Source organism: Oryctolagus cuniculus, chromosome 1, assembly GCF_964237555.1.
Source record: "Oryctolagus cuniculus chromosome 1, mOryCun1.1, whole genome shotgun sequence".
NCBI classification, from domain to species: domain Eukaryota; kingdom Metazoa; phylum Chordata; class Mammalia; order Lagomorpha; family Leporidae; genus Oryctolagus; species Oryctolagus cuniculus.
The window spans coordinates 183,951,432-183,965,236 of NC_091432.1; the positions used below are offsets into that span (position 1 = coordinate 183,951,432).

At 38.9% G+C, this 13,805-nt stretch overlaps 1 protein-coding gene across 3 annotated transcripts in view; it reads left to right on the forward strand.

Annotated features, from left to right (window-relative positions):
- Positions 1-13,805, forward strand: part of FOCAD (focadhesin) — a 381,367-nt gene that overhangs the window by 294,068 nt on the left and 73,494 nt on the right. For all 3 annotated transcript variants that reach the window (XM_002708074.5, XM_017340978.3, XM_017340982.3), the window contains 2 exons: positions 5,377-5,469; positions 13,317-13,405. In XM_002708074.5, coding sequence (XP_002708120.1) covers positions 5,377-5,469; positions 13,317-13,405 — 182 coding nt within the window. The remainder of the gene's footprint in view (positions 1-5,376; positions 5,470-13,316; positions 13,406-13,805) is intronic.

The window sequence follows — 13,805 nt, forward strand, 5'->3', positions numbered from 1 at the left end:
CATGTGAGTTGTTATGGTAACTGGGTTCCCCCCCTTCTATTAAATAACAGAGTAAATGGTTGCTTGAGATGTGATTGAATTGTCAGCTTTTAAGTTAATGCTATCTGGATAGCTAATGGGGTATGTGTGTAGGGGGAGACATGCAAGAAAGGAGGCCAGGAGAGCAAATGCGGGAGAGAAGGAAGGAATATTAAATATTTTAACAATACCTGCAAAGAGATCTATGTCATTTAACTTTAAAAAGCTGTCCTCTGCATGCCCTTCCTTCTCACTGTTTGTCAGGGTACAGAAAAAAATATTTTCTTCCAAAAAGGTTATATTTGACAGATTATTGAAATCTGATATTTCTTATATATAAACAATGGGACATTGAGTGGCTTTGGGGGTATCTGACACTAAGTGGTAATAGTTTTTCTTCTACTGATGTGTGAAGAATGCATGTGTCACAAAGCCAAATGTTGTGGTTCAGTATTCATTTGTATATAGAAGTAGCTACTGAAGTTAAATTCTTTCCATCTTTCATAGTAACATATATTCCTGGTGAGCATGAAAACTGCCTTAATTTATGAGATTGTGTTTTGAAATCAATAGGAAGTTCTTAGTTTGCCTGTCAGTGATAACATGTTGCCCTGCCTATCCTATTCCAATTTGACAATCAAACAACCTTGACACACATTTGTCTTACATGATTTATAGTACTTAAAAAAGGGCTGTTAGCATGGGTTACTTTCTTATAGATGGACTAACTGTATTTATTAAGATCTCTCAGGAGAGAGAACATGATACTTAAGTTCTGGGCAATGTATTCTGATGAGTAAATTAACTAATTAGATGGCTTTGTAGTCCTTAAGTAAAACCTGTATTGGTGAGGAAACATGATTTTTTTTTTTTCATTTCTTCAACATTTCCCTACATTTGTGAATTTGGTTTAAAGAATCCTAGAGACCATCCCATTATGGGCTAAACTCCCAGCTTTCATCCTCACTTCTTTCTGAACAGTTTTGCTTCTTCATCTTCTGTCTTCTATATTGACATTTTTCTTCACATTGTCTTTGATATGGGCTAGCATTTGCATAGCTAGCTGTTTGAAGACCGTTATTCTATAGTGCAACCAGTGTAGTCTGTCAGAGCCAGCATTATCTTAGCTGGACTGTTGAGCAGCTTTGCCGACTTTGACCCTTGTCTCTTATAGTCTGTTCTCAACATGACCATCAGTGTAATCCATTTGCACTGTAAATTAGATCATGTCATTCTTCTTCTCGAAACCTTATAATAGCTCCCCCATGAGTAAGAATAAAAACAAGTCTTGAAAAGTGACCCAGAAGACCCTGAACTCTCTGGTTCCCCTGTTAATTCACCAACCTTTTCTCTTCCTGCTCTCCCCTTTGCTTACTCTGTCTACTCTAGTTACACTGGCTTTCTTCTTTACACAGGTCAGCCCTGTGCCTGCCTTACACTTTTTGCCTTACCTTGTGTGTGTGTGTGTATATGTGTGTTTTGTTTTTTGCTAATTGAAGTGACATTGACATAACATGGATTTTGCCATTGTAAAGCTTAATAATTACAATTCAGTGGCATTCAATACATTCCTAATGTGAATTAGGAATTCTATCTAGTTCTGAAAACTTTCATCACCTCCAAATGAGACCAGATACCCATTAAATGCTCACTTCCCATTCTTCCTTCCCTTCTTCCTCTCTCCCCTATTCTCTACCCATGACAACAAATGCTGGATGGATATTGTCTGTAAGTGGAATCACATATACTATATGACCTTTTGTGTCTGACTTCTTCCATGTTAGCATAATGTTTTTAAGATTCCTTTATGATATAACTTTAATCAGTAATATTATTCTTTTCATCACTGAATGATATTTCATGTGTGGACACTCTTGTTCATCCCTTGGTGGGCATTTGGGTTGTTTGTACCTTTTGACTATTGTGAAGATATAGCTATGAGCATTCATATGCAAGTATTGGTTTGTATACATGTTTTCAGTTGTTTAAGATTACATGTAGGAGGGGCCAGCGCCATGGTTAATCTTCCACCTGCGGCACTAGCATCCCATATGGGCACCAGTTCTAGTCCCGGATGCTCCTCTTCCAATCCAGCTCTCTGCTGTGGCCTGGGAAAGCAGTAGAAGATGGTCCACATCCTTTGTCCCCTGCACCCGCGTGGGAGACCAGGAAGAAGCTCCTGGCTTCGGATCGGTGCAGCTCCAGCCATTGCGGCCATTGGGGAGTGAACCAATGGATGGAAGACCTTTCTCTGTTTCTGCCTCTCACTGTCTGTAACTCTACCTCTCAAATAAATAAATAAAATCTTAAAATAAAAATAAAAAATAAGATTACAATTAGGAGTCAAAATGCTGACTCATATAGTATTTCTACGTTTAAATTTTTCTCAAAAGATTTATTTATTTATTTGAAAGGCAGAGTTACAGAGGCAGAGAGAGAGGGATTTTTCATCCTCTGGTTCACTCTCCAAATGGCTGCAATGGCCTGTGCTGGGCCAATCCGAAGCCAGACGCCTGGAGCTTCTTCCCACGTGGTTGCAGGGGCCCAAGGAATTGGGCCATCTTCTACTGATGTCCCAGGCCATAGCAGGGAGCTGGATTTGAAGAGGAGCAGCTGGGACTCTAACCGGTGCCTATCTGACAGGCAGCAGCTTTATCTACCATGCCACGGTGCTGCCCCCACTGTTTAACTTTTTGAGGAAACAATAAACTTTTCCATAATGGCTGAACCATTTTATATTCTCACTAGCAATTCCATCCTCATCTCCTTCAAGTTTTTGCTCAGACTTGACCTTCTTGCTCCTATCCTTCCTGAGTATCCATTTAATCTTTAAACCTCTCTCCCACCTCACTTCATTAGCATATTTTCCTTCTGGCATATTTCCCTAATGCAATATCTTCTATAGGCAATGTATAATTTTTTTTTTTTTATATTCACAGCTTCCTACACATCAAAACTCTACTCCTGTTCTTCCGTTAGTCATTTGGCCTGCTTGATTTAGCAGTCCACCAGGCAGCTATCATTGCAAGAGTATGTGTTCCGAGAAAAGTAAATCTTAGATATTAACTAAACTTCGTGACATGCTGGTCAGTGAACTCTGCTTTATCATCTGCTGAATAGCTGAGATGCAGCCTTTTGATTTGAAATTATTTTGTTGGTTGAGTTTCTTTCAAAGGTTGCTGAGAGCATATTTTATACTTTAAACATGCTAATTGAGTTTATTTTTCAACCTAACAACATTAACTTAAAATGTAATTAATGTGGATGTCTGTATATTAAGTGAAATGCCACTCTAAAATATATTTTTATTAAGAATGGTCAAGGGAGTCCCTTTTGCCTGTGACACAACTGGAATTAAGGACATGACTCCCTGAGCCTCTCTTTATTAAGGGAAACAGCAACAGATGCTTTTTTGAAGAGATTTTATTCACAGCTAACTCCATAGAACACTAAAATGAGGGTATAATCCCATTACATATGGGGAGTCCAGACTGGCTTCAAGGCTAAAGTGTTCTACTGCCTCCCTACACCCACCTGCTATGATTGGAGTAGCAGCTTCAGGATTAGCTTTCAGTTTCACTTATAACCTCTATTTAAATAGGTTTCCTGGCATGAATGTCTTCATTTTTAAAAGTTCAACATTTAATTTTCTCATGATTTTCAGTTAGATTTTTATCATAATCTTTTCCATTTTTTTAGGCTCACGTTTAAGCAGCAATTAAGACCATTATCTTCCCCAAAACATTCATTGCTCTTTTTACCAATTTGCTGAGGCTGTGGATATTCTCGGTAGGTTTTAACATAAGAGAGATGAAAGTTTAGTTGTGGCGTTAAACTGTTGTTTCTGTCTGATAAACCCATTGTCAAAATAAGGCATAAAGAAAAGGGCTCAGAATTGATAGTTTAAAAAAAAAGTTAAGTAAGATTGCCCACATACTGAAAGCAGAGAGCAGGTCCAAGAACTGACTGTGCCTCCCCCAGGGGAAATGTGGCCTAGATGATAGTTTGTTTCCTGAATAACAAGAGAAGAAGCAGGAATTAGAGGGCTTACTCCTTCAAGGATTTGGTTTTTGTTGATCTACTAACAAGACTCCCCTCATCCCACTTACAGAATTAGTACTTAATAAGAGAAAGGAGAGAACTATCTTTATACTCTTTTAAAAGTTCACTCTGTGGTGCCTATTTCATACTGCTTGACTCTCTAAGTTTTAAAAAAAGTTGTGGCAGAAGAGGTGATTAATTGTAGTCAGAATTAATCTCTTTATTCTCTTCATTCCTATAGAATCCTCATAATTTTCCCATATAATCTGTTTGTGCCTATTTCCTGCCAGCTAGAAAGCTCTCTGCAGACATAGGTTGATTGATAATCCTCACACTCTCCCATGGTACCTTGCATGTGGTAGATAGACCCTCACTAGGACTGAGATTAAAGAACATGCCAGGGGCCATGGGAATCCACTATAATCAGAGAGGCTGTAATCTTCTATATCATAAGGGATGACAAAATGTCCTTAAATTCTAGTTACTGCGATTCTGCTGTATGTATACATACACTTGTACTTCTCTTGTCTGTAGGACACACTCAAGTTTTAGCTGTTTGAGTTTAGATGATATGAGTTACAGGAAACATGAAACGTGATGCACTGTGATTGTTTTCCTTGAGTGATCTTTCTTCAGCAGAAGCAGACTTTGAGATGATTTGTTGCAAAGTAGCCTTATACTAATAGGTAGAAACATAAATGGCTATGAGAACCAGATGTTTTGTCTGGGCCTGTGTTCAAAAATAGAGTTTCCATGTTGGCATATATCATTTTTCCTCTTGTTTACCCACACTGATTAAAGGGTATTTAACTAGTGGTGTTCACAATTGCTGTGTGCAGTGCCCATTTGCATGCTCTTGTACACAACATAATATTTCTGTTGGCAGTTTAAGATTATTACTTCAGAAATTGTCACATTGAAAATGCAGGATTGAGCAATATTTATTTTTATTTAAAATGGCTAGGGGGATTTGCTAGACAATACGCAGTTTCCTGACATTGGAAGCAGACTTTAGAGAGTCTCTTAATTTTCAAAGAGGTATTTGTATTGCACATACATCTTAACTTATTATCGTAGGATTTTATTTGCTTTAATTTAGAAAATTCCAGGCTTCCTTCATTTTACCTTTACAAGACACTAAAACTCTTTTCCTTTGGAAATATACAAAAGATACTATTTGTGGTTCTGATCCCTGACGGATTTGGTTTTGTTTTACAAACTACTTTAAATGAAGGGAGAGAATTGATGATATAGTTGTAATTTCATTCTGTTTTAATACTGTATAGTCTAACATATTGTGGCTCATTTTTCCCACAGGTTCACATCCAGCTTTCAGAGTGGCACCGTGCAATTTTCTTTCCACAGGCCTGGCTTGCATATATGAATCGAGCTTATCATGCCATTTTACAGGTAAGGAAACCATAGGGTGGTTTGCCTCAGAGGAGTGTTTTTTTCCTTATCTGAGATTTTACTGCAAATGCGTATTTAATATAAAAATACTTGAAAAAAAAACCATCAAATGAAATTATTTTTTTTTCTCATAAAAGAGTGTGAGAGGGGCTGGTGTTGTGGCACAGCAGGTTAAGCTAGTGCTTGCAACACCAGAATCCCATGTTGGAGTGCTGGTTTGCGTCCCAGCTACCCTGCTTCCAATCTAGTTCCCTGGTAATGCAACTGGGATACCAGTGGAAGATTGCCAAAGTACCTGGGCACCTGCCACCTGTGTGGGAGACTTGTGTGGAGTTCCAGACCCATGACTTGTACCTGGCCCAGACCTGACATATGGCTATTGTGGTCATTTGGAGAGTGAACCAAAAGATAGATAATATATCTCTCCATTTCTCTTTGTCACTTGGCCTTTCAAATAGATAAATAAGCCATTAAAAATAAGTTTGAGGCTTGCATATATAGCTACACTTAAAAATTTAGGTGTTAGGACCTCCAAACCTATGTGTTCCACACAGAGCTCCCTCCTGATTACCCACACCCTTGGCCCCACTGCCTTCACATTGTCCTTGCTTGGCAATTCTAGCACCTGTACTTGAGAGCTCATTGTCTTCTTTATATCTTCGCTCTCTCGAGCTGGACTTATATCTCCAGCCTTGTCTTCTAACACTTCTCCCAGGTGCTTATGCTTCAGTCTTACTGAATTTCTTCAATTTCCCAAATTTCACATACCTTCCCTTGCTTCTGGGCTTTAGTGCACACTGTTCTTTTTGCTTCCAATCATGCCATTCCCTGTTTGCCCACCTAATTTCAGCATGTTGTTGGGATCAGTTTACCTGGAAAGGCATCATATGCTTTCCTCCTTTCCCCACTGCCCTTCATACCTACTTCCCTTTACAAAGCCCTTATCATGTTCGTTTTGTCTGGGATCTCTAGTAGTCTCTGGTCCTTAAGGGCAGGAGCTGTGTTTCTGTCTGTGTTGTTTCTCTGCCAGTGGCTTGAGTGTCTAAAACATGATGGGTGCTCACTAAATAAGTGACATATGCTGAACTTGACATAATTTAACCCAATAATATTATATAATTTATGATTTAAAATTTTAAGTTAGAAAATTTAAACTTTAAAAATTGAAAAAAAATTAATCAGGTAATATATGAATAGTTAACAATATTAGGAAATGACTAGCTCAGTCCTCTTCCCTAGCTTAAAATTCATTGTTAAGGATGCAAAAAAAAAAAAAAAAATCGCATGGTATTGAAGTAATGCATGGCCCAGAATAAGATATTCATTTTGTCTCAGAAAATGTAGTATATATATGGTTAAAGAGAAGGCTGTGTTATAAAATGAGATGAGGAGTAACACTGAGATTAAGATGAGGTGGGAGGAATGACTGAGCATTTGGACATTGGTGTTTTCTTCTCAAGTTCAAATCTTGCTGCACTGTGTCTTATTGAGCCTACAATTTATAAAGCATAGATCTAAAGATAGATCTTTAGAGCTTCTGATTAATTAGACCTGAGAGGGCGAACAGAAACCTTGTATAACAAGCTTCCAAGTAAATTTGATACAGGCCACACTTTGAAAAACACCATTTAGTTTATCTATTAATTAATTAATTTATTTATTTTTCAGGTTTAATATTTTTTTTAACTTTTATTTAATGAATATAAATTTCCAAAGTACGACTCATGGGTTACAACGGCTTCCCCCCCATACCGTCCCTCCCACCCACAACCCTCCCCTTTCCCACTCCCTCTCCCCTTCCATTCACATCAAGATTCATTTTCGATTATCTTAATATACAGAAGATCAGCTTAGTATACATTAAGTAAGGATTTCAACAGTTTGCTCCCACACAGAAACATAAAGTGAAAAATAATAGATGATTTTCTTTAAATGATGATGAAATCAGATCAGACCTATTGTCATGTTTAATCCCAGTGAGAGTCAAGTTGGGAATTGATAATTTCTTTCTTTCTTTTTTTTTTTTTTTTTTTTAACAGAAGATCAGTTTAGTATGCATTAAGTAAAGCTTTCAACAGTTTGCACCCCCATAGAAACACAAAGTGAAATATATTGTTTGAGTACTCGTTATAGCATTAAATCTCAATGCACATCACATTAAGGACAGAGATCCTACATGAGGAGTAAGTGCACAGTGACTCCTGTTGTTGACTACCAATTGACACTCCTGTCTATGGCATCAGTAATCTCCCTATGCTCCAGTCATGAGTTTCCAAGGCTATGGAAGCCCTCTGAGTTCTCTGACTCTTATCTTGTTTAGACAAGGTCATAGTCAAAGTGGAGGTTCTCTCCTCCCTTCAAAGAAAGGTACCTCCTTCTTTGAAGACCTGTTCTTTCCACTGGGATCTCACTCACAGAGATCTTTCATTTAGATTTTTTTTTTTTCCAGAGTGTCTTGGCTTTCCATGCCTGAAATACTCTCATGGGCTTTTCAGCCATACCCGAATGCCTTAAGGGCTGATTCTGAGGCCAGAGTGCTATTTAGGACATCTGCCATTCTATGAGTCTGCTGAGTATCTCACTTCCCATGTTGGATCACTCTCCCCTTTATTTATTTTATCAGTTAGTGTTAGCAGGTACTAGACTTGTTTATGTGCTCTCTTTGACTCTTAGTCCTTTCATTATGATCAATTGTGAACTGAAATTGATCACTTGGACTAGTGAGATGGCATTGGTACATGCCACCTTGATGGGATTGAATTGGAATCCCCTGGTATGTTTCTAACTCTACCATTTGGGGCAAGTCAGCTTGAGCATGTCCCAAATTGTACATCTCTTCCCTCTCTTATTCCCACTCTTATGTTTAACAGGGATCACATTTCAGTTAATTTTCAACACTAAGAGTAACTGTGTATTAATTACAGAATTAAACCAGTCATATTAAGTAGAACAGACAAAAAAACTACTAAGAGGGATAATAAATACCATATGTTCTCCCTGATCGGTGACAACTGACTGAACACCAAAGTTTATCTATTAATTTATTTTTAAAGCAGCTTTTCTTATGTTTTAAAAAATTTATTTATTTGAGAGGTAGAGAGAGAGAGAGAGAGAGAGAGAGGTCCCATCTACTGATTTCTTCTTCAAGCATGAGTGGCTGGGGCTGCTCTAGGCTGAAGCTGAGAGTCATGAAGTCAATTCAGATCTTCCAAGTAGATGGCAGGAACCCAACTTTTAAACCTTTCGCAGGAAGCCTGCCTGAATCAGGAGCCCAAGTCGGGAGTCAATCCCAACATTCCCACATAAGATGAGGCTCTGTCCTAAAAAGCATCTTAACCAATATGACAAAAACAACACAATTTTAGGTGGTTTTGCAAACTGCACTGGAATCTGGATTTGAAAGATGTGCCTTTGGAACCTTTGTTTCCTTTTCCTCACTGTTTCTTACTTTTTTTTATCTTCAGCACCTGCTGGGCACCCAGTATGTTTTGAGTAGGGGCATCAGTGAACGAATGAATGACTCATGTCTCTACATGCTTTCTTACCATCCTTAGCCAATTTGTTTTTGTTCGAGAGGAGTGATATTGCACTCACATCAATTTTTCCCTGACCAGGGAAATTTTTACTGACCAGGGGCTCAGTGTGTAAGACATAAAGGGGGGCCGGCGCCGTGGCTCACAAGGCTAATCCTCTGCCTTGCGGCGCCAGCACACCGAGTTCTAGTCCCGGTCGGGGCGCCGGATTCTGTCCCGGTTGCCCCTCTTCCAGGCCAGCTCTCTGCTGTGGCCAGGGAATGCAGTGGAGGATGGCCCAAGTACTTGGGCCCTGCACCCCATGGGAGACGAGGATAAGAACCTGGCTCCTGCCATCAGATCAGCGCAGTGCGCCGGCCGCGGCACGCCAGCCGCGGCGGCCATTGGAGGGTAAACCAACGGCAAAGGAAGACCTTTCTCTCTGTTTCTCTCTCTCACTGTCCACTCTGCCTGTCAAAAAAAAAAAAAAAAAAAAAGACATAAAGGGGAGTAAAGCATTCCTGCCTCCTAGTCAACTACCAGTTGGAGGAGGAAAGCTAACATGTCCACTAGCGATTTCAATGTAAAATCTGTGATGCTGTAATAAAGAATGCACAAAATGCTATGTGTATCTGGAGAAGGAAAGTTCCTCTTTCTGCAGAATGAACTGATAATTTTATTTAGCTGTTAGTTTAAGAAAAGCTAAATTGAATAGGAATATGGTGTAATTCTTGCAGATGACTTGCAATTGATTTTTACAAAAAGCTTTGTGATTGTTTTACATAATAAGAGCAACCATTTATTGAATAACTAGTGTGTATTCAACACTTAATATATATTATTTCAATTGATCTGTACAGAAATCCTTTGAAGTGGGTGTTATTAACCCTGTGTGTAATGGGATTATAGACTGGAAACAAAGTTAGGTAGGAAAAGACAAATGACTCAAAACCTAACAGCCAGCAAATGGAAGAACTGGAATTTAACCCATTATTTGGTTCCAGAGCCCCAGCTTTTTCCACTGCATAATGTGCTTTGCCTAACACCATCATTAAATAATACAAATTGGTTTAATATTTTAAAAGACAAATCTATTTATAGAAAGCCTGCTATTTTTAGTAATGTAGGTTGATTATTCTGCCTTTACTATTTCAGTAATGATGTGTACCTTTGTTCATTGTTTAAATCCTTTTGCTTTGGATTTCTAGTAAGTTCAGTATCATTGAGAGTTGGTGACAAAAGAAATGAAACTGAGATCTTAGACTGTCGTAAGACAATTTTTAGTATAAGCTACAACAATGCCATCTACTCTATCAATTGTTACTTGAAACTACACTGATGTGTTTTAACTGTTAACAAGTTTTGAATATGAGTACATACACTTAAATAGAATTTATGGCATCTTGAAAGTACGGAAGCAATAGCCAGATTCCTTGTCTATGTCAAGAATTTCTGTCCTGGAAGATATTTCTTCTGTATGGAAATTGTAGCTACTTCCATCTGGTGCAAGACATATTTTGTAGCATTAAGCTAGAGGATCATAAGGAAGAGCCATGTTTTATTCAGTTAAGCTTACAAGGAGATATGCTAAAAGGTATATTCTACAATACTTCCTGGATGCTGATTAGGATGTGACTAAATGTGAAATCTGAACACTAGTAGTGGCTTCTGCTTAAGAGTCTGCTTCCAGCCTTATCTAATTTTTGAATTATAAGAATAAAAAGTGGTTGACGTGGGAAGGTAGTTGGATTTCTTCCTGTTGATAGGAAAAATGCAGATAGCAGCTGATTGCTTGTACAGAGACCTTTTGGTAACAAGCCCTGTGTAGTCTGTTTTTCCTTGCTGCTGTCCTGAGATGACAAGGAGTTTAGGTTCTCCATTATTTGTGACAAGGGCTCTTTGGTGTTAAGAATATGACCTCTAACAGGAGACAGATATGAAAGCAGGTTGACTGTAAGTACTTGTTTCCTGACTTGTTCAACAAACTGTAAAACAATTTGAAATCAAAACCAGGGTTAGAAACAATGCCTCTGATAAATTACTTTTAACTTTTCTAAAGTTTTTGTCGTTTTGTTTATAACATATATTGAGTAGTTAATACTACTCAGTATGATCAGCAGGTTTTTGGTAATGTGAGCTAGTAATAAAAATTAAGAGGGATAGTCAGATTAAGAATTGGATTCATAATGGCCAGCATTGTGGTATAGCAGGTAGAACCACTGCCTGTGACTCCTGCATCTCATATGGGTACCAGTTGGAGTCCTGGCTGTTCTACTTCTGATCCAACACTCTGCTAATGGTCTGGGAAAACATGGGAGACCTTGAAGAAGCTCCTGACTCCTAGCTTTGGCCTGGTCCAACACTGGCCATTGTGACCATCTAGAGAGGGAACTAGTAGGTAAAAGATTCTCTCTCTGTCTCTCCTTCTCTCTCTCTGTAACTCTGACTTTCGAATAAATCAATAAATCTTAGAAACAAATAATTGGAATATACAGACAATCCAAAAATCAATTCTGGTGATCATTTTAGCCTTTTCTAACCCAAAAAGTATTTTTTTCCCTTAACCAGAAAAATTCCTGAGTTGAATGCCATTGGATCTGTTAACAATAGGTAAAGAATTAGAAGGCAGAGTGATCTGAATAAACAGCCTGGCATGGGGTTAAGGGTATGTTCTAGAAGGGGGGGGGGGCAGAGACTTTGAGAAAGAAAAAGTATGAAATTTACTTGGTCACAGTAGAAATGACTATACTGGTTTATGACTGCAGAGGAGATCAGAAAAGCCAGTCTTCAGAAGCAGCACATATTCTAGCTTTCTTATATTTTGGTTTATTTTTAAACAAATAAGAAGTGAAAGGCAATAACTAGCAGAGTCAGGTAATAAGATAACGTTTTCTATTTTACTTTGTCTGCCCTCCTAGGATACCAACATGAATATTAAATAATAATATCTTATTTAATCATCTCTGATACCTTGCTGTAAAAGACAAAGGGGAGAATGACAGGACCAGGATTCTTTCTTAGCAACTATGGAGATGGGGAATGGATCTGAGCAAAGTAAACGGACTATGGAGGATCAAAGTAAAGCATCCATCCCACCTCAAAATACCTGAATGCATGAGCCCCAGGGCACTCACTGCATGCCAGAAGTTGTACTGCATATGAAGGTTTTGTAGATAAACAAAACAGTTGTTTCCCTCAGTGAGCCCACAGGCTGTGACTGAAAGTATATGAGAGAAATATAAGGGCTGGCACCATGGCTCACTTGGTTAATCCTCTGCCTGGGCACCGGCATCCCACATGGGTGCCGGGTTCTAGTCCCGGTTGTTCCTCTTCCAGTCCAGCTCTCTGCTGTGGCCTGGGAAGGCAGTGGAGGATGGCCCAGGTGCTTGGGCCCCAGTACCCGCATGAGAGATCAGGAAGAAGCTCCTGGCTCCTGGCTTAGGATCGGCACAGTTCCGACCGTAGCAGCCATTTGGGGTTGAACCAACGGAAGGAAGACCTTTCTCTCTGTCTCTCTCTCTCACTGTCTAACTCTATCTGCCAAATAAAAAAAAGAAATATAAGGACATCTAACTTTACAGTCTGGATATTACATTTTTGGGAAACATTTATTCCATAAGTTTATACATATCAAAACTAGAGATTTATGTATATTCATGAAAGATGATTTTACAAGAAGATAGTAAGATTTATTTTATTTATTTGAAATGCAGAGTGACATAGAGAAAGTGAGAAATAGATCTTCCATCCATTAGTTCACTCTCCAAATTGCTCCAATGGTTGGGCTGGGCCCGACCAAAGCCAGGAGCCTATTATACCATCTAAGTGTCCCGTTTGGGTAGCAGGGGGCTGAGTACTTGCACCATTTTCTGCTGCCTTCCTAGCCACATTAGCAGGAGTTGGATCATAAGCAGAGCAGCCAAGACTCGAACTTGAGCTTCCATATGGGATGCTGGCCAGTGTTGCAGGCAGTGGCCTTAACCTGCTGTCATAACACCATCCCCTTAATGTGAAGTGCTAATACCATAAAATAGTTACTAGCTATATTTTACAAATTAGGAAACTGAAACTTACAGAGGTGGAGTACCTTTGATATCCAGAAAAGAAGCTCTTGAACTAAATTTGCCAAACATATAGCTTCTCCAACTTGTATCTCTTTGGTGAACATAAAAATACCTGAGCATTGTTGTGATTGTTTCTCATCATACATCCACTATCAGAATATAAAATCCTGTCAAGGACATGTAAGACCAATTAAGAAAGAATACACATGTATTTCCCAAGAAATTATAAGCCATTGGTCTTGCATGCTGATTTGTACTCTGTTCTTTGCAGGGGAGAATTGCAGAGCTGGAGTTGCAGTTGAAACATGGAAAAGAAGGAGCTGAGGAGGTGCAGTACAAGACAAGCACAGCCTGGCTCTGGTATGGGCATGGCATTCTGGTGCTCGTTATTTGTCATGGAAAGTGAGATAGGAGGGAAAGACAAGCACTTTATAGTATTCTATATGGGTTGTTTTAACTTCTGTGTGAACCTGAAAGAGAAACAATGGAAGATGTGAAAGGTGTATTTTCCACCCACTCCCTAGGTAGACTAACAGAGCTTTATTTCTCAATCACATATATAAACATAGTTCAGTGTTTATGTGTTGTGAAGGTTTTCCAAAGCAGTGTGGAAATGGCTTGTTTTTCCTCTGCCTTCCCCCTGCCCCAACCCCTGTAACTGATTATTTGTGTGCTTTTTGAATGAAAAATTGTTTTCCCATTCAATTCACTGCCTTCTGACCTCACATTTAGTCAAGGACTATTCTCTCCCTCCTTTGCT